The 20395-nt window shown below is 46.2% G+C and overlaps 1 protein-coding gene across 3 annotated transcripts in view; it reads right to left on the bottom strand.

The window, feature by feature from the left end:
• LOC147880104 (leucine-rich repeat receptor protein kinase HPCA1-like) overlaps positions 1–20395 on the bottom strand; it is a 217811-nt gene that overhangs the window by 138934 nt on the left and 58482 nt on the right. For all 3 annotated transcript variants that reach the window (XM_087371552.1, XM_087371553.1, XM_087371554.1), the window contains one exon: positions 15469–15554. In XM_087371552.1, coding sequence (XP_087227678.1) covers positions 15469–15554 — 86 coding nt within the window. The remainder of the gene's footprint in view (positions 1–15468; positions 15555–20395) is intronic.

The following is a 20395-nucleotide window of genomic DNA, read 5'->3' as shown; positions in this document are numbered from 1 at the left end:
ACCTGTGAAGGGTGCATTTTAGGTAAAATGCATAGATTTCCCTTCAAGAAGGATGGTTCAGTTAAAGCTGTTCGCAAATTGCAGCTTATACACAGTGATGTCTGTGGTCCCATGAGGACTCCTTCATTGGGTGGTCATCTCTACTTTGTCACATTTATTGATGACTACTCCAATTTTACTTGGGTTTATGGGCTGAAAAAGAAATCTGAAGTGTTCACAGTGTTTAAACACTTTTCAGCCATGGTTGAAAATGAAACCGGGCTCAAGATACAGACATTACGCACGGATAGAGGTGGGGAATACCTATCTGCAGAATTTGATGCTTTTCTCAAACAAAAGGGTATTGTGCATCAGCTCACAGTCAGGCTGACTCCTCAGCAAAATGGCAAAGCTGAGAGGAAAAATAGAACCCTCATGGAGATGGACAGATGTATGCTGAAAAGCAAACACATGCCTCATAAATTCTGGTTAGAGGGTTTGATGTGTGCCAATTACATTTTGAACAGGGCTCCCACTAAGGCTTTAAAAACAAAAACTCCTTTTGAGGTCTGGAATGACAGGAAGCCTTCAGTGGATCACTTCCGAGTCTTTGGATGCCTTGCCTATGCACATGTGCCAGTTGAATTTAGGCACAAATTGTCAGATAAAGCCATCAAATGCATATTTGTTGGATACAGTGCAGAAAGCAAGGGGTATCGTCTCTACAATCCTGCTACACGCAAAATCATTGTAAGTAGAGATGTGATATTTTCTGAAAATTCAGCTTACACTCAGGCTGATTTTCAAATGCCTTCACCTTCAGAAGATGTCTTTCAAGGGTTGCTACCCATTGATTTGGGTTCCCCTGCTGATTTTTCTGATCCAAATCAGAATTTACAGCAACCTTCAAATGCTTCAGTTCCGCCACGGGATGTCATGCCTCCTCCACAGGAAGTGGAACAAGTGGTACAGCAAGAAATTGCAGACATACATGCAGCAAAAACAGTCCCAAACTGGCTGTTACAGACTCTCCGGGAGAGTAAACTTGATGCTCCGTTACCTGGCAGGACTCGCAGTGCAGCAAAACACATGGAAGGTGCTAATTCAGTGGAATCAGCATATGCAGGTACTCTCCTTGATGAAGAGGAGCCTGCCACATTTGAAGAGGCACAAGGTAATGTGCATTGGATGAATGCCATGCACGATGAGTTGCAGTCCATTGCAAAAAATCAGACTTGGGATGTTGTGGACTTGCCACAGGGTAAACATGCTATTGGCACACGATGGGTATTTAAAGTCAAACGGAAGCCAGATGGCTCCATTGACAGATATAAAGCCAGGCTGGTTGCTAAAGGCTATGCTCAGAAAAAGGGCATAGATTATGAGGAGACTTTTGCTCCTACATCCCGGATGACCACCATCCGATCAGTAATTGCAATGGCTGCACATTTTGAGTGGAATGTTCATCAGTTGGACATCAAAACAGCCTTCTTAAATGGGGACTTGCTGGAAGAGGTGTATGTCAAACCACCTCCGGGTTTTGAAATTACAGCAAATGCACTTCAAGTCTGCAAGCTTAATAAAGCTTTATATGGGCTGAAACAGGCCCCTCGTGCATGGTATGCCAAAATACATGCCTTTTTGACCAGCAAGGGGCTGCACAATAGTCCTACTGAGAGCACCCTCTACATCAAGATGGATGGGGGGGAAATATTAGTCATCCTTCTTTATGTTGATGACTTACTGCTCACAGGGTCCAATGACGACAAAATTGCAGATTTCAAAACTGATTTGCAGACCCACTTTGATATGTCAGATTTGGGGCTGCTTCATTTTTATTTGGGGATCTAGTTCTCTCATGAGAGACGTGGCACTGTTATGTCTCAGTCCAAGTATGTTCAGAAACTCTTGGACAGATTTAACATGCAAGAGTGTAAGCCCATATCTACTCCTATGGAACCGGGGCTGAAACTCACAATGCATGATGCAGGAGAATCAGTTGATGCCACACTTTACAGTCAAGCTGTTGGATGCCTCATATATCTCTGCAATACTAGGCCTGATATTCAGTTTGCAGTATCTCAGGTGAGCAGGTACATGCACAGCCCCAAAACTATGCATTGGCAGGCAGTTAAGCGCATCTTCCGTTATTTGCAAGGCACCAAGTCTTTTGGCTTACTATTTCCCAGGGGGGGTGACTTGCAGATGCATGCCTACAGTGATTCAGATTGGGCTGGTGATTATGACACTAGGCAGTCCACTAGTGGCAATTGTTTCTTTTTGGGAAAATCTTGCATTTCATGGCTGAGCAAGAAACAATCTACAGTGGCTACCTCATCATGTGAAGCTGAGTACAGGGCAGCTTTCACAGCAACAGTTGAATGTGTCTGGCTGAGACGTTTATTTGCTGATCTTCATCTGTCTTTGGAGGGTCCTTCTCCAATTCTCACTGATAGTCAGAGTGCCATTGCAGTGGCAAAGAATCCAGTGTTTCATGCTCGCACGAAGCACATTGAGGTTCACTATCACTACGTCAGAGAGAAGTTGCATGCAGGAGAGATCAGTATGATCTTTGTGTCCACACATGACAACGTTGCAGATATTTTCACCAAAGCACTACCACGTGAGAAGTTCGAGGCATTTCGCAGTGCCCTGAACTTATATCCGTTTGGTGATTGATCAGCCTTGTACATGACATTGGCACTGCAGGGGGGTGTTGGAATTATAGATATAATTCAGCAGTGACCAATGTAATATAATAAGTTAGTTAGGGGCACTTTTCCCTCATTTAGAGGTTTTTCCCCCTAACTGCAGTTAGTTCACTAACTATGGTTAGTGACTACTACGGTTTTGTCACTATGACAAAACCTTATCAACTCCACTTTGTGTTGTACTCTTTTCAACTCTATTTTGCAACTACAGCTTCCAAGCTTTCGACTCTCTCACTCTCTCTAGCTCTCACTCTCTCCATCTCCTTCACGCATAGTTGAAGAGATCGAGAGACTCTAGTCAGCAGATGCACTCGGATCTGCAGGAGATCTTGGAGTTAACGTTGGATTTCTATCGGTGCTTGTTCCAAGCCGAGGAGAGGTCCCCGCCGTAGGTTTTGGTAGCCCGAGATTCAGTTTGGACGCACGTTCCGGAGGTGGTCTTTCGGAGTGTGAGCAGCCAGTTAGATGCGCCTTTTTTGGATGCGGAGCTTTGGGAGGCCCTTCGGGCTCTTGCATCCTAGAAGTGCCCTGGGGAGGACGAGCTGTCCTCGGCTTTCTTTAGGTGCTTTGACTCGGGCTCTCTCCCTTCTCGTGGATGGATATGGTTGATCTCGAAGGGGGGGGATCGCTCGGACCTGAGATAGTGGAGACCAATCACTCTCCTTGACACTGCATACAAGATCTTGGCCAAGGTCTTGAGCTTGCGGCTTCGCCCTCACCTAGTGCACATCATCCATGACACGCAGACAGGTTTTGTCCAGGAGCGTAGCATCCTGGACAACATCTTTACTTTTTGGGAGGCACTGGATTGGAGTCTTAGCCTCTCGCGATTTTACTTTTGGATTTCGGGAAGGCCTATGACAGAATGGAATGGTCTTTCTTGGAGGACACCATGCAGAGGCTTGGCTTTTTCGATCGCTGGATCAGGGGTGTCTCAGCCCTTTATGCATGTAGTTTGAGCCAGATACTTATTGGTGGCTACACAGGGGAGGCCTTTTCGCTTTCCCGCTCAGTTCGGCAAGGATGCCCCCTTGCCCCTTTCTTATTCCTCTTTGTGGCCAAGGCCCTAGGGTATTTTTTGAGGTCTCAGTCGGCGGGACTCATGGGGATGAGGCTCCTGATTCGGCAGGAGGAGGAGCTTTTGGACTCAGAGTTTGTAGATGACATAGGCCTTTTTGTAGAGGGCTCGAGCTTGGATGCAGTTAGGGAGGCCTTGACAATGTATTGTCTAGCCTCAAGCTCCAGGATCAAGGGGGCCGACAGCGAGATACCTTGGCTGCCAGGTTGGCATTGATATTTCAGCAGAGCAGCAGATCTCCCCAGTCCTAGAGAGTGTTCGGTGCAAACTTTTATATTGGAGCTCAACCAAACTCTCTCTTGTTGCAGGAAGGGCCTTGGTGACTAACCAGGTCCTCCTTGCTACCACCTGGTACAAATTCTCGTTCAGGTGTTTTCACAGGGGATGCATGGGATAGCTGAGGCGCTTGGTGCGCAATTTCCTCTCGACAGGATCAGATGGCACATGTAACACCCGAGCTAGGGTAGCCTAGCAGACAGAGATCCCAGGGAGGATTGGGCATCATTGATCCGGAGATGTAGAGCAGAGCCTTGTTGGGCAAGGTGGTGTGGAGGAGTGTGGGGTAGAAGAGATGCATCATGGCGCAACGAGTGAGAGCACAAGTGAGGCAAAATCCATTGTATTAGAATGAAGGAATGACCTCCATTTTATAGAAAGAGAGGATGGTGTAGGCACCTCCCCTATATCAGTGGCAATTAGCCCCTATATTAGTGGGATTGGCCTAAATCGAAGCAACCTCCCATGTGGGGGCCTTTGGCTTACATCATCACTTAGGTCACACACTAGACACATCATAGCACTAGATGTGCCTCTACAACACACACACACACTTTTTTTTTTTTTTGTGGGAAGAAATCTTTTATTGCTGTAAAATAATTACATTCAAAGTTACTTCAAAAACGAAGTAACTACTACTCAACTAAAGATCTCAGTATAAGCTGTATACACATCCTGATCAATCAAACGAGTCTGAATACAAAACACACACACACACACACATGTGACTCCCTTAGATGCATACATGCACCATAGAGCAAGTCCTTGATCACACTTATCCCAACATACCCCCCCTCAAGTGTTTTCCTCTTGCAATGTCAAGGATACATCTAGTCTCATAGTTTCTCATGCCATCTCATGGTGGTCACACATGGCCATCTCATAGTGGTCAAGGATAAATCTATGTCTAGGATCTCATGCTAGCAAAGGTGCCCAAGGGTCAAGGTTTACAAAAATGGGATAGACCACACACATATCACATGGCCTACATCATATGGTGACCAGAGGTGATTTACAAAAGGCATAACATATGACATTCTTTTTGGAGTACTACTCCAGGCAGAGAACCTCAAAATTTGACCAAGTGATGATAAACAAAAATTCAAAGACAAGTTGCTCAAAAGGCAAAGTCCTTGTCTTCTACTACAAAGTTGGATGCTTCTTTTGCTAATGGAGTTCTCTCTTCAACCATATTTGACATAGTCCTCTTTTTCTCATTGCAAAACTTTTCAGAGTGATTCTTCTTTCCACAATATGAGCAAGGGTTGATTCTATAACAATCCTTCTCAAGGTGATTGTTTTTCCCACAGTGTTTACAAGCCTTGTACTTGCTCTTTGAAAACCTCACTATAAGTGCCTCTGTATGCATTTTGCCCACTCTTAAATTGTTCTTCCTTTCCTCTTCTTGTAAGGCACTAATGATGCCTTCTAATGAGGATTGAGGTAGATTCTTCAAACACATAGTCAAAATCCTGAGCCATGCTCTTTAAAAGCACTGCCATAGCATCATCCTCAGTGACAGAGGAATTAATTGAAGCTAGTTGTGTCATAATACTTCTCATAGTGTTGACATGGGCAACAACATTATCTCCCTCCATTCTAAGTTCAAAGAACTTAATTTTTAGATTTAATTTGAAAGTATGAGAGCTAGCACCAAACAATATATCTAACTTGTGCCATGCTTCAAAAGGGGATTCCAAATCTGAGATGTGGTGTACATAGTCATCACCCAAACCTAATGCAATGATGGCATAGGCTTTCTCAATTCTCTTTGCATCTGCAGGTGTAGAAGTAGAGTCAGTGGTTTTTCCTTTCCCTTTTATTGTAGCTGATTCACCTTTCTGAGAGGTTTGAGTTCCTTCTTTGACTAAGTCCCATAGATTCTCCTTCATAAGCATAAACTTTATCTTCATCTGCCAAGTATGGAATCCTTGGCCATTGAACTTGTCAATTTTATAAGTAGCCATGAGAGAGTCTTACCTTTGTCACGCAGTGTCTACTCTCTTACAAAATGACTAATCTTGTGGACCAAAGAAATCTCCCTCACCATACAAATGTAGATTGCTAGAGATAAATTCAGAGAATCCTAATTGTTTAGCATACTCATACCCTGTTGGCTTCTCCCAAAGTTTCTTGGCTAGGGTCTTCTTCACTTTGAGTTTTGTCCTTCTTGTAGTCTTCTTCAAGTGTTTAGCATTTGAAAATCCCTCACAGCTTGGCATTTTGACAAAAGATCAGTCCTAACTGAATTTCAAACTGAAAATACATTCTCTAAACTGTACTTTGGCATTACTTCAATCCTCAAGCATCACTTTAGCATTTACTCTAGCATCAAATGTCCAAAACTATCAAAAATGCATTGCAGTAGACTAGCTCAACTTGGAGGGCACAATTCACACAACTGAAGAAGAGATTAAGAGGGCTTTCTGTGCAAAACTAAAGCTTGAATATCAAAGTAAGTTCACCACAAAGCATTGCTGAAATAGTGCGCCTTTCTGTTTGGGAGAGTTGCGCCTTCTTTGACTGTCTTTTCTCTTATTTCTCCTTGCTCCAGCAAGCATTGGCCTTCAAAACTCATCAATAGCGGGCTTTAGGCATGGACCAGCTTGTGCTAGGAGGGCTCAAGCAATGGTTGAGTAGAGAAGCAGAATCGCACGTTTTTTCGTCACAGATTGCGGGTAGAATACTTTAAATCTAGGGAAATGCTCTGGGCCAGAGGGGCGCCCCATTGTGTAGAAACTCCAACTGGAAGGGCTTGGCAAATGTCGCAAGGAATGGGAAGAATAGAGCTAAGCAAATTCTGAGAAGGAAGGAGGAAGAAAGCTCAGTTGGAGAAAATGATGAGGTGGCACTACCAAAGTGAGTTCTACAAAGCCTACTAGCTCTGATACCAAATGTAGAGGAGTGTGGGGTAGAAGAGATGCATCATGGCATAAAGAGTGAGAGCACAAGTGAGGCAAAATCCATTGTATTAGAATGAAGGAATGACCTCCATTTTATAGAAAGAGAGGATGGTGTAGGCACCTCCCCTATATCAGTGGCAATCAGCCCCCACATCAGTGGGACTGGCCTAAATCAAAGGAACCTCCCATGTGGGGGCCTTTGGCTTACCTCATCACTTAGGTCACACACTAGACACCTCATAGCACTAGATGTGCCTCTATAAAACACACACACACACACATGTGACTCCCCTAGATGCACACATGCACCATAGAGCAAGCCCTTGATCACACTTATCCCAACAGGTGGTAGTGAGGGGCCTCACTCCAAGTACAGAGCCCTAGAAGCTTCTTCTGCAGCGCGGTCTCCTTCAAAACACCCCCCGCACGGGTGGTCAATGGCAGCAGTCACATAGATGGCTCTTCTCGAAGGCCTCCCTTACAAGAAAGGGCTCTGCCTTGATGTAGAGTCTCTTTAGAGTTTGGCAACAATTGGCAGGGGGTCTTGTCCAAGCTAGTCCTCAATTTTCGGAGGAGTTTGCACGACAGCCTCTGATCTGACACCTGGAGGTCTGGGATCAGGATTGTCGCATGCTGGGATAGAGGTTACACATTGGTTGGGCACAGTGGGACAACTCAATATTTTAGGACATGGACGAGACTCCCGGTTGATGCAAAGGTACGATTAGAGATCCTCACATCTTTGAGGCATGGGCTCGAGGATGGCAGAGATTGAGGCAGCTATCCTAGAGTCTTGGAGGGCGGGCCTTCAGAGTTTCACACTAGCACAGTGGCTGGGCTAGTTCTCAGGGACAGGGGTACCTCTTTGGATTCAGCTATGCCCCCTCCCTCCCATTCTCAGCCGAGCCCGGTTCTACAATTGGACTCTTGCAATCTCTGACAAATGGAGATCCAGAGATGGATGGAGCCTTGGATCAGTTAGGGTGGCACAGGATCAGAGTAGTGGGCCCTCAGGGCGAGAAGTGGTCGATCAACCCCTCTCGCATCTCAGATCATCTGGATGCAGCTCGTTGGCGTTTACGGTTATGGGGGGGTGGCAGAGGGAGCCTTGGATCAGTTAGGGTGCCAGAGAGTTAGAGTAGTGAGCCCTCAGAGCAAGGAGTGGTCGATTGACCCCTCTCGCATCTCAAATCATCTAGATGCAGGTCGGTGGCGCTTATGGTTATGGGAGGGTTGTCCCCTCAGTGAGGTATAGTGGGACCCAAGCGAGTGGCTCTGGCCGTCCAGAGTAGGCCACTCAGAGAGAGTGGAGGAGGTGCCCTTCTTCTCTTATACTACACGCATAGGACGCCGCTTGCAGTTGGAGGCAGTAGCCTAGACTCCGCCGAGAGAGAGGCATTGGGCAACGCAACAGATACCTCGAGAGGTGAGATCTAGGTTCTGGACATGCCTTTGGTCAAGTCTCCGACCGCGAAAGATCTCCTACTTTTTTTGGATGATAGCGCATGGAGGCCTTCCTGTTGGCCCTTGGTTGGAGCAGATGCGGGTGGATGGCAGCTGCTGCTGCCATAAATGCAAGATTGGGACTTTGGAGACGATCCCCCACTGCCTTTGGAGCTGCCCAACAGCACGAAGGATATGGCCAGGAGCACTTCGGATTGTGGCGAGGCTTCAGGGCACGCAAAGGGACTTCACGTGGGGCATGGCTGCTTGGTTATCAAAGGGTGGCCATGCCTTTCCCATTGACATGGTCTCTCCAGAATACAGGATACAAGGTCTATGCATTTACAGCATTGGTTTCATGAGGCAGCCCCTCCCACTAGTCATCAACCTCTTCCTGCGTCGAAGGACAGCGTGTGGGAGACAGTAGTAGCCAGCATTACGGCATGGAACATCTGGGTTCCTCGCTGCAGCTGGGTTATGGGTCAGCACCATGTTCCACCGTCCGGCCACCTTGGTAGCCATCTGGCAGGACATCATCTTCATGCTTCGCGCCATTTGGGAGCGAGGCTCTCCAGGTTCTCGAGCTACTGTCGCACGACAGAAACGTTTTGACAAGGCTCGGCCTCCAAATGTTGTCTACAACATCACCTCAAGAGGGATTAGATGGTTGTATGGTGCCACTCTAGTTGTTAGCCCCTATTACAGAAAATCTAAGGGTGAAGGTAAGGCAGCTAAGGGTGCATGTGTGGGCGAGTGCAAAGAAGAGGGAAATCTATCAAGATGTGCAGTATGATGTACAAAAGGTGCAAAATCAGGACATGACTGTGATGGGAGATGTGCAACAAATTGTGAAATGTAAGTTGGGTGTGATTATGCTGATAGAGGATGTGGGAGATTATGTGCAACAAAGGAAGGCAACAGATTGACAGTGAGCTGGAATCTCTGACAGCAAGAGTGACTTTCTAACAGCCAGCATTTAATTTTTCGTTGATTTTCATGGTTGGCACCTTAATGGTATATGCCAACTTGTATGATCATTTTTTTACAAGAATCAATAGAAGTTCTTTTCTCTGGGGAAAAAAAAAAAAAAACTTTCCAAGTGCACACTCTTCACATACCTCTTGAGTGGGCTGCTGTAACTTTGGCAAACCTTCAACCATATTATGATTATGTATGTATGCCAAAGCTCTGTGATACGAATGAACAAACCTAGCATGCCATAAATGACCAAGAGTAGCATACGAGACAACCAAAGCATGCTGATTATAGAGCTGATGATGGCCTCATAAGTGCATGTAGCCACAATCTCATAGCCTTTCTTTGGATCCTTGATCCTACATTGATCATCCTGAAATTCCACAAGCATGTGTTGATCATGGGCAATGGATGGAACTGAAATTAGATTTTTTCTCAAGTCATGAACATACCAAACATCATGGATATACTTTTTCTTTCTTGAATCTAGAATGATGGGAACACCTCCCACTCCCGTGATGTCTTGAGATGCATCATTAGCACAAGTAACCTGTCTGCCATGAACACGTTTGATTTCTTCAAACCACTCTTTCCTGTGAGTGATGCGCTTAGATGCACCGCTATCTAGATACCAAGTATCTATGGCAGCAAAAGAAGAATCACTAGATGAGGCATGAGAGGAATCATATGCAACTGAATTCCCCCTGGCACCAAATCTGTCCTGAAACAAAATCATTTCCTTCTTCTGCAAAATGTGCACGAAATGGTGAAGCATTTGCATTCTCAGCTGGTGCAACATAATTACTGCTTGTGCATTGGCTCTTTTTCTCATTGGCAATCTGTTTCTTGCACTCTGTGATGTAATGATTAGGCTTCTTGCAATAATTGCATCTGCCTTTCTTCACCTTTGCACCTTTGTCTGCATTTCCTGCATTTGTGGTTGCATTTCCCTCCTCCTTGGGCTGATGGGCATGGCTGGTCTGTTTCTGAAAATGACCTCCTGTAGGCTGAAATCTACTCTTTCCATGGGTGGCAAGTGCATGCTCCCCCTGACTAGAAGAATGGGCAGCATTGGAAGTCCTCGTTTCTTCTTGCAAGAGCAAGCCAACTAACTCATTAAGAGTGGAGCAGCCCTGAGCATAATGGTCAATGAGGTAACAAATGTGCAATATGAAGGAGCCAGGCTGTTGAGGGTAATAGAGACCAATTTCTTATCTTCTATGTCCTCATCAATGGCTGCGAGCTCATCTCGAATTTCAGTAATCTTAGCAATGTGCTCTGAAATAGTTTGACCTTCCTGCATGGACAAGTCATTGAGCTTATTGTTCAAAGCAATGCATTTGCTTCATTCTTGACATTCCACATACTTTTCAACTTTTGCATGCCTGCACAACTTAATGGTTGACTTAATGTGCGTCTTCACTGATAATGCAATCAAAGACAAACCTTGGGCATCCTTGCGATCAAATCTCTTCTAATCTTCCGTGACAAAAGCCTGAGCCTGAGTGGTAGTGGAAGATGCACTCATGCTAGATCTGCCAGGTCTAGTCTCATCACCATTCACGATGTCTCATAAGCCTTTGCCAACCAAAATATTCTTGTGTAAATGACCGCAAAGCATAGTTGGGTCCATCCAACTTATCTGCCTCGGTCATCATGGTACCAAAATTCTCATTGAGAGACATGACTGCAAGCTCAAGAATGAGGGCAAATGTACCTGCAAATAAAATGCAACTAAAAGACAACTGACTGCTATGCAATCACTGCAATGGCATACATTGATAGTGGCTGCTCTGAAATAGCAGAGAATCTGCCCAAAAGTATCTACCCAAAACACAATCTCTTCCGGGATACAAAATGCAATCAAGCAATATAATTCTGCCCCAAAATTCCCTGAATCACAGCCAAACACTGGCTCAAAATGCAATGCCAAACATTGGCTCAAATGGCAATGTTCTTCTGCCCCAAAATCTGCTTATCTCAGCCAAACATTGGCTCACAATGTGATAGCAGTTTCTTGCCAATAGGCATCCAAAAGCGCATACACCTTCAGCCAACACATGGCTTCAAAATGCACAACACCTGAGCTGAAATAACCCCAATGTCCCAATATGTAATAGCACGTGTGCAATGCAATCTGCAAGACACCTGTGCGACAATAGGTTGAGGTAGGTACGCAGGTCTGGGGAGCAGAGGCAATGAGCTCATGGCGAGTATAAGGATAGGGTTGTGCGGGATGGAAGTGGGTTGATCTATGGCGGGCAGGCAGTAGACGGATTCCGTACAGTTATACGGACTGTACGGATGCTGATGGCGAACTGTATGGATGCTGCTGTTGTTGCAGGTGTATGGTGTACGATGAGCTGCATGGTACGGCGACTGTATGGACTGTATGGAAAATAGTTTGTATGGTTGTACGGACTGGTATGGCTCACTCATGGGTGCTGTACAGACAGAAAATGGTGGGTTGGAGCTAGTGAGCTGCAGATACCGCGGGCTGTATGGATGCTGTATGGCCAAGCTATACAGATGGTGAGTTGTTGTTGTACGGCCGAAATGAGCTGAGGGAGCTGAGCTCTCAAGCTCTCACGAACTGTGGGTGAGTTGAGAAGTAGTCACTCAGCAATGGAACTTTCTTCTCTGCGATAGAAGTGCGACAAGAGCATGCGGGAGAGCGGGAAGGAAGTGAGCTGGATCGATGAGCTCTGATACCACATGTAGGAACAAGGATGGATATGGATTGTGAACACAAGATAACAAGAAGTGACACAAGTGAACTCCTACTCAGATGTTCAACTGAATCAAGTACAAGAACTTGGTGTATATAGTCCAAGTACTAACACACAAAATAGACTAAGTCCTAGTCTATCCTACACCACCATATCATTGTATATCTCTACACGAATTCCATCAATAGACACAATGTGTCCCAAATACTCTATCTCTGTCTTCAAGAACTCACTCTTCTTTGTCTTTAGGAACAATTGATCCTTCCTTAGGAGCTGCATCTCCTTAGTAATGTGATCCTTATGTACCTCAATTTTCTTAAATGGAGAACTGCTTAGTCGAATTAGACTTTTCTTCAAAAGATCGTCAATCTATTTTTTTAGTCCATTTAAGGACAGGCTCTTTTCTATTTCTAACAATGACCACCACATTAAAGCATCCTTTTGTAGATGCCATGTAGCAAGAGCAAGCTTCTCTTGATCGGTCTTGTCTTGATGGGCAAAGTAAAGCTCGAAATGGTGGATCCAATTAAGGATTTTATCAGTCTCCCTTTCTTCATATTTAGGGAATTCAATTCTCTCTCGTGATTTAAACTCAAGTATTTTTAGAGTACTCAGCTCTTCCTTCCCAAAATTAAGAGCCTTGTTCCTAGCTTTGTCATTATGGACTGCTCAATCAAATTCTCCTACAAGAATGTAACGATTTGAGGGCGCATTTACAGCCAGTAGGTCACCCCATTAGGATGCCCATTCACTATCCAAAAAAATAAACACAGTAGAATTTCAGAGAAAAGGCCTTTACTGGCAAACTTGAATTTTAGTATGGTTCTATTTCAATGCTTCGGCTCTTGCTAGCCGGATTTCTGCCTCATCCTTTGCTGGTCGCATTTCAATCTCTGCCTTCTCTTGTGCTCTAATATGATCACTACTCTTCGTTCGTACGACGTCAGCTTTCGCCGCAATACCGTCTCACGTGTGGTCTGATAATTGATCGCTGCTCTTCATACGTCAGTTCTCACTGCAGTATTATTGTGCGTCATATTTCACGACGTGTATTCACACTTGTGCCGTTTTTGCACACGCAGCTTGTCTATTGTGCCGCTTACTTTCTCCCTCTGTCACGTAGTGCATCAAACAACCTTCTCTCTTTTCGTCCCTTGGGTGGATTGTTGCTGCTCTGATACCAAAGGAAAATGCAAATTGATCTCTCTTTCATGAATGCTTCAGATTACCGTTCGTTTTTCTAAAGTTATGTGGCAAACAAGAGTATAGGGATAGAGAAATGGATGCTGGATAGGCCCTCCAATGGGGAAGAGTGCCCTAGACTGATATCATGTTGGCTCTTGCTCAAGCATATAGCACATGCAACATGTGTACGAAGTAGCTGTGGGTGAGGTGAGTGAATGTGAACAAGAAAGCATACAATGAGACATGAAGAGGCTCACACCTCTTTGCACCGCCCCATTTACTGAATTGGGATACACTTAGCTCAATTAAATGACTAAGGTTCTCCTTTTAAAATATTGAACCTTATAAAAGTCCACTCTACCACTCTAATGTGTCAACTCCCGCCTAGGTGCCTAATGCATTACATGTCCGAATTTCGTGCCATCTGAAGCAGTGGCTTCAACTGAACAGGCCTATCTACTCAAATGATTCATTGCCATAACAATCTTGGTTGGTATCCACCATAAATACAAACATATTCGTTGGATGTGGTACCTCACCGTCCTTTTACAGCTGTACATGCCTCTGTGGATACTTCTTGGGAGATTATAGCGAGCATAGCAGCCTGGCATATCTGGAGAGCCAGATGCATAGAGGCTATGGAGGGTACTCAGGTTCATCCCTCGCACACATTGGCTAGTATCTGGACAGACATCGTACACACTCTGATGGCCGTATGGACGGGTATGCAGGGGGACTCCCGTGCAGCCTCAGCTAGGAGGGCTTCTTTCTTCAAGGAATGGAAGGATTCTCCTTTCTTCTCTGAATCTACTACAGGGTTGAGATGGCACTTTCAGCCTCAGCCTTGGCTTCTTTCCACCTCACTCTGAGGGGTTTTTTAATTTATCCTCATGATTTCATGATGTATTCCGCTTTGAGCTTGCTCTCGCGGGTTTTTGTTCTTACTTAATAGAAGTCTTTTTCATGGAAAAAAATAAATAAATAAATACAAACATATGTCACACCATCACATTAGTGCATAATGTAATATGCTTATAAATTAACAAAACAACCATTTTTCTTGCCATGGCATGTAACATCTCTGTCCAGGGATGAAATACAAGTCTGGTAGTTCCTCTTGCACTTCCATTCTATTGATGTATTCCTATTACTTTGCGAGTTATTGTTAGGGTGTGTTTCTGTTCTCCTCCCACCAATGTCTATCGTTGTAGCACAGTGGTGCACGAGCTAAAGTTTTAAGTCCTTGCACAAGTTATATTCCTGGTAAGCCTTCCAAAGAGGAAAAGGTGGCAATGTTCAAAAACGTATTAGGGTAATTGCAGGCAGAAATAATCAGCAGAACTGATCACTCTGTCAACTTGATTTATGTTTGGCTGTCATTTGTTTCGATCTTCATTTTTGGATTTCACTGAAAAGATGCTTGGGGCTGAATGTGGGCATTATTTTCTTTTGGTGTTTCAAGTATAGAAAGAGCCTATAGTGATTTGGAAGCTCTACGACATCAAGCTGTTGGAATCAGAGATTAGAATTGGAAAGTTCATGTTTTGAAATTAAATGAGTCCTTTTAAATGTTGGATCCATTATTGTATACATTTTGGATGATATTTAGGGAAAGGCTAGTTAGGATCCTTTGCCAATGGGGCTTGCTCCTTGCCTAGATAAAGAAGAGGGTGATGTAAACCATGTCATGTACTTGCTGATGGCAGGAGGCCGGAGGCTGCATGAAGTGCACCAAAGGTGGAAGAACCATGATTCAGTGTCTTTGAGGCGCACTATCTCTGGATCACTTCTATTTGCACAGAAGATTGCAGAAATGAGTCTTGTGCAGAGAATTTTGTACTAGTTGGAGCTGTAGAAGAAGATAAATGCACTTACTTTAAAACTTCAAATTGATATCAGATAAGATGTCATCAGCTTATGAAATACTGGAAAGAGGATTTTAAAAGATAGAGAGACCTTGTGGGTCACTTTAGTCTTGCACAAACTGTGTTGTCATTAGAATGACCAAGATGACCAAATTTAGAAGCCAACCTATGTTTGCCAAGTAGAGATGGAGTTACATCCATGGAGATCATGAAGTGGCTAAGTAAAGAAAATCCCCCTGATTCTATTTTCTTTGGCAGTAGGTTGATGTCCATATATATATTATCGACCTTATAGCTCTTCAACAACTAAAGAGAGAAACCTACGCTTTGAAAGAAACCCCTCGCAGGTAACATCTCGACATCTTTCAATGTGATCATTCATGTTTGAATCAAAGCAATTCCCAGACCACCTGAAAAGCCATGAGCATTTCAATCATGTATGTCAGCACATCTGATAACAATATCTGATAAAGTAAAAACGTTCCCACATCATCATCAAGACTTGAGACACAGAAAAGGGTCCTCACAATATTGTGACCTGAGATTCTGTAAACTCACCTTTTTCCCCCCTTTTAAGAGTGGTATATTGGCATGTGTGAAACCGTTGGCAAATTTTGGAAAACAAATGATAAACAATAACGCTTCATTAATTGAGGGAAATTTGACCACAACACCCAAAACTTGCTTTACTACAAATCCCAACTTTCCGAATACCACCCTATGCTCCCCCTAGTGTAATGCTCCTTTGCCCCCCTCTCCCTGTCGCTATCCTCTCCTGTCCCTCTCTGTTTTCTCCTCTTTGCTGGCTCCCTCTAGATGTTGCCTATTGTCTGTGCTTGAGCCTTGCTTGCTGCTGCTAGTTCCCTCCTCTGTGAAGTGTTGCCTCTCCATCCTTCTTTCCATCTGCAAAATAATTGTTGTTGGTGTAATGAACTAGATTCTCTGTTCTGCTCAAATTACAGATTTCCATTTGATTTGTTGGAAAACTCTATGGGTAATTTTACAGGTTCTTGTACAGCACTCATGCTGCGGTAGCACCCCCATAACCTCTAGATTGGGTATTTCGTACCTATCCTAATCTTCTCCTATCTACGTGCATAGGACGTAGATTAAGTGCTCTGAAAGGTGGGTACTATTGGTGACTGCCTGAGAGTTGAGAATGATAGGATGGAAAAGATGGAATGCACGAAGATGGGATGTGACCACATGAATGGTCATGAACGTAGCCTAAGTGCTCTCAAATCTGGGTACTATTGGTGACTGTCTGAGAGTCGAAAATGATGGGATGGAAAAGATGGAATGCACGAAGATGGGTTGTGACCACACAAGTGGTCACATGCTCATTAGATGTGTCCTTTCAATTCTCCCTATGACCTAGGTTAACCCTTAGACCTTAGTTACTAAAGTTTCCGAGGCTCCTTCACTACACTTTAAATATTCTAATCCCTTTTTCCCCCTAACCTATAACTAAAACCCTTTTCCTCCCTATCTCACTCAATACGACTCCAATTTGGAAGCCGTCTTAATCAACGTTCTTCTCTTGACCAATCCCATTGATTAGCATACTCATTTGGGAATTATTGGGTACTCATGTCATGGCATTCCCTCTTACTTAATTTTTAGCTTTCCTCAGCTAATATATTCCACTTTGGAGGTAAGCCATAAGGCAACCCATCCTTAAAACAATATGAGAACTCCTCTGCAATTTGATCAACTTGCTTGGCCATCTCCCCATCTTGGGTAAATCAGTGCTAGCCGACCAACCATCAATTGACTCTACCGATGCTATACAAAGAAACAAAAACTCTCTTGGAGTTTTTCAAACCATGTGCCCTTTGACCGTATATGCATGGTTAGATGGACTATTCTTTAGTTTCAACCTCTTTACGGAGCTTGAAGTTAGTACATTGTGTGTTGATGCTGAGTCAAACGACACAATGACGTCATGATTGGCCACTTGCCCTTTCATTTTAATAACTACGTATCACTGAAAGATGTATATCCCGTTGCTGCAGACTTAGATAGGATATTATCAGGTGGGTAGTGCACTAACTTATTTTTTAGAAAAAGCAGTGCTAATTATATTACTTCGAGAACAAGATACAAAAGGTCAGCTTGTAGCTGACGGGCTGCGTTCACAAATCGGACACAGCCCTAAAAGGTAACAAAAAAATCACTCTCTCACGGCGGGATAAGGCGAGTGTGAATGAACAGCCATCGGGGAGGTGAGTAGCGCCACCGAAGGCCCTGCGAAGTCTATTCGAAGAAGAGGCCCTATGTGTCCCAAGCCCGGAGGAAGCGTCTCCGCTTCTCCCAACCGGACCTGGAATCTCCCTGAATCTGGTCCCACTGGCCTCTGAGGGTATGAATAATCTCGCTCCAAATATCAGTCATGATCTGGGCAGTCGATAAGGAGGTGCCACCGAGGATCTGCGCGCAACGCGAGGTCCAAATGTGCCACCCTGCGATGCTGCTAATAATCTCCCAGACTGGCTGCCTCTCCTGAACTCCTGTATCAGCCTCTGCTAGGTGCGGCGGGATACCCTCGAGCGGCCCCCACGTACCCTGTGTGATAAGGAAGGTGGGGTCCTGCTGGCATGCCTCGAATAAGTGATGTAGACCAGGTGCGGTGCTGCACCAACAGAACGCGCCCCAAGTGATCACACCTAGCTCCGGTGCTGCGCGAGTGAGAATCCCGAAAGTCCACCTCCACACTTCCTGGGCACGAGTGCAGCTCCACAGGCAGTGTTTTGGTGACTCCTCAACCTCATGGCAGATCTGACAGCGTCCGTCCTGGCCTATCTGTCGCAACCAGCTCCCCACCGGAAGACCTTTGTGGGCAAGAAGCCACAGGAAGTAGGAGATCTTCCTCGGCCGCCAGCTCTCTCACAAGGCCTTCCAGAAGGCCTGCAAAAAGAATCTGGAAATACCCTGTGCATACCAGCTGGGCCGCTGGGTGGGGGGGCGGCTCTGCATCCTCCCAAGAACTCGTCTGCCCAAAGTCGTGCTGTAGGCAAAGAAGGAGTTCGGCCCCTGTCCTGTCACAATCTCTGGCCAACTCCACTCTCCTGGGTCCCAATCAAGCTCTGACAAGGCCCTCCCCTCCCAGAGCCAGAGTCGCCAAAGCTGCATCTGATCCTGCTCAATGCTAGGATCGGTACTCCAGACCTTCCCCAAAAGGCCTACGACCCGAACCCTCTGCCATGGGAGTAGGGGGTCGATGAGCGCATCCTCTCTCCTGAGTCGTCCATCCCCCATAACCGCGAAGAAGGAAATAGAGGAGTCGTCCATCCGTCTTGCGACCACCAGTGGGATGCCACGGGGGGTGAACTCTCCCAGCCAACGGTCGTCACCAGGCATGAGGATCTGAGGCTCAGGTGGAATCAACCAATCAACTGGGATCGCGCCGTCGATCTCCATGCGTCTCGCCTGGGCTCCACGTGCACCTCCAGCTGCGTCTGCGAGATCAGCCGTCTCCAAATGTCTGTACGTGTCCCTCCAAACTCGAAGGGACCGGGCTGGCCCCCTCATCCAGCCATCCCACCTGATATGTGATCTCTCCCCCAACTGAAGGCCCTCGGCATCTCTGACCTGATCATTCCAGATAAGCGGCTGGCGATCAATCTCCTCCTGACAACGGGGAGGGGACTGAATGAGACTGAGGCGGAGCCGCCTCCAAACCATGAGGAGGCTACAAACGAGTGGGGAACGGGACTGAGTGAGCGGGGCGGAAGTGAAGATCCACCTGAGGGACGGGAGCCACTCTCCACCTCGGCGCGGGACACAGGAACCGACCCCCTGCTGAAGTAACATCTTCCACGTCTGCCCCCCCGGGGTCAAACCGCGGATGACTAACTTGCCTAACAAGGCCTGACTCTGAAGCTCTGGATCGATGACTCCCAGGCCTCCCTCAGCCTGCGGAAGAATGACTGTCTGCCAAGCAATTCTGGCTCTGGTATCTCTGATGCCATCCTCCCCGGACCAAAGGAAGTTCCGAACCAGCCTCCTAAGCTGTGCCACGCTGGATCTCGAGAAACACCAACAGGAAGCCACATACCAAGCCGTGGCAAGGAGGACTTGGTTGACTACCAAGGCACGACCTGCAAGGGAAAGCTTAGCAGTGCTCCAGAAAGCCAGCTTCCGTCGGATGGAATCTAGCACCGGGAGAAACTGATGAGCTGGCGTGATGTCCAGACCGACCTGAAAACCCAGGTATCTAGCTGTCTGTCCCCGTGGGATCCACCTGAAACCCAAAAACCTCCCCCACTGAGAACGCGTCCCGGGGTCTGTGAGAAAACCAACTGATTTGTTCCAGTTGATTTTCGCACCAGCAGCCGAACAGAAGACCTCCAGGGCCATCCTCACCCTCTCCAGCATCAACTCATCGTCCTGGACAAACAGGGCTGTGTCATCCGCGTACTCCGAGTCCAAGAGTTCCGTGTCCTCCCGGAGGGGAAGGCGAACACCCCTGATCCCTGTAGACCTCGCCCGAAGGTAGTAAGTCATAGCCTCGGCGAAGAAAAGAAAAAGGTAAGGAGCAAGAGGGCAGCCCTGACGCACTGATCTTTCCAAGCTAAAACGCTCACCCATCCTGCCTCCAATGATGACTTTGCTAGAGGCTGTCCTGTACAAAGCTGAAATACCCTGAATCCAACCTGCTGGGAAACCTAGCCGCTCCAGAGTCCCCTCCAGAAAGGACCAGTCCACTCGATCGTAGGCCTTCTCAAAGTCGAGAAGTAGGATCGCAAGGTGTGATCCGCTGTGCTGAGCCCACTCCGCCGCCTCTGAAAAGGTGAAGACATTATCCAGGATACTGCGATCCTGGACAAAGCCTGTCTGCGTGTCATGAATGAGGTCTGGAAGTAGAGGCCGAACTCTGGCGCTGATCATCTTGGCGAGGATTTTGTAGGCAGTGGAAAGGAGAGTGATCGGGCGCCACTGACGGATCTCCTGTCTATCTCCTCCCTTCGGGATGAGGCAAATCAGTCCCGAGGAGAGGCTCTCTGGCATATAACCGCTGCTGAAAATCCTTTGAAGAGCTGCTAGGAGGGGCTGATGTATCTCGTCCCAGAAGGAGGTGAAGAAAGCCCGGGATAGCCCATCCTCACCTGGGCACTTCTGTCCATCGATGGCCATCAAGGCCTCCAGCATCTCATCCGTGGTAAATGGTGCCAACAACGTCGCCTGCATGCTAGGCTGGACCAAGGAAGGAGTGTGCCTCCACACCTCCTCACGGGCACGATGAGTACGA

This window comes from Dipteris shenzhenensis, chromosome 33, assembly GCF_047967505.1.
Source record: "Dipteris shenzhenensis isolate YYH24624 ecotype China chromosome 33, Dip_SZ_1.0, whole genome shotgun sequence".
Taxonomy (NCBI): Eukaryota; Viridiplantae; Streptophyta; class Polypodiopsida; order Gleicheniales; family Dipteridaceae; genus Dipteris; species Dipteris shenzhenensis.
This window is presented reverse-complemented; position numbering and strand designations above follow the sequence as displayed.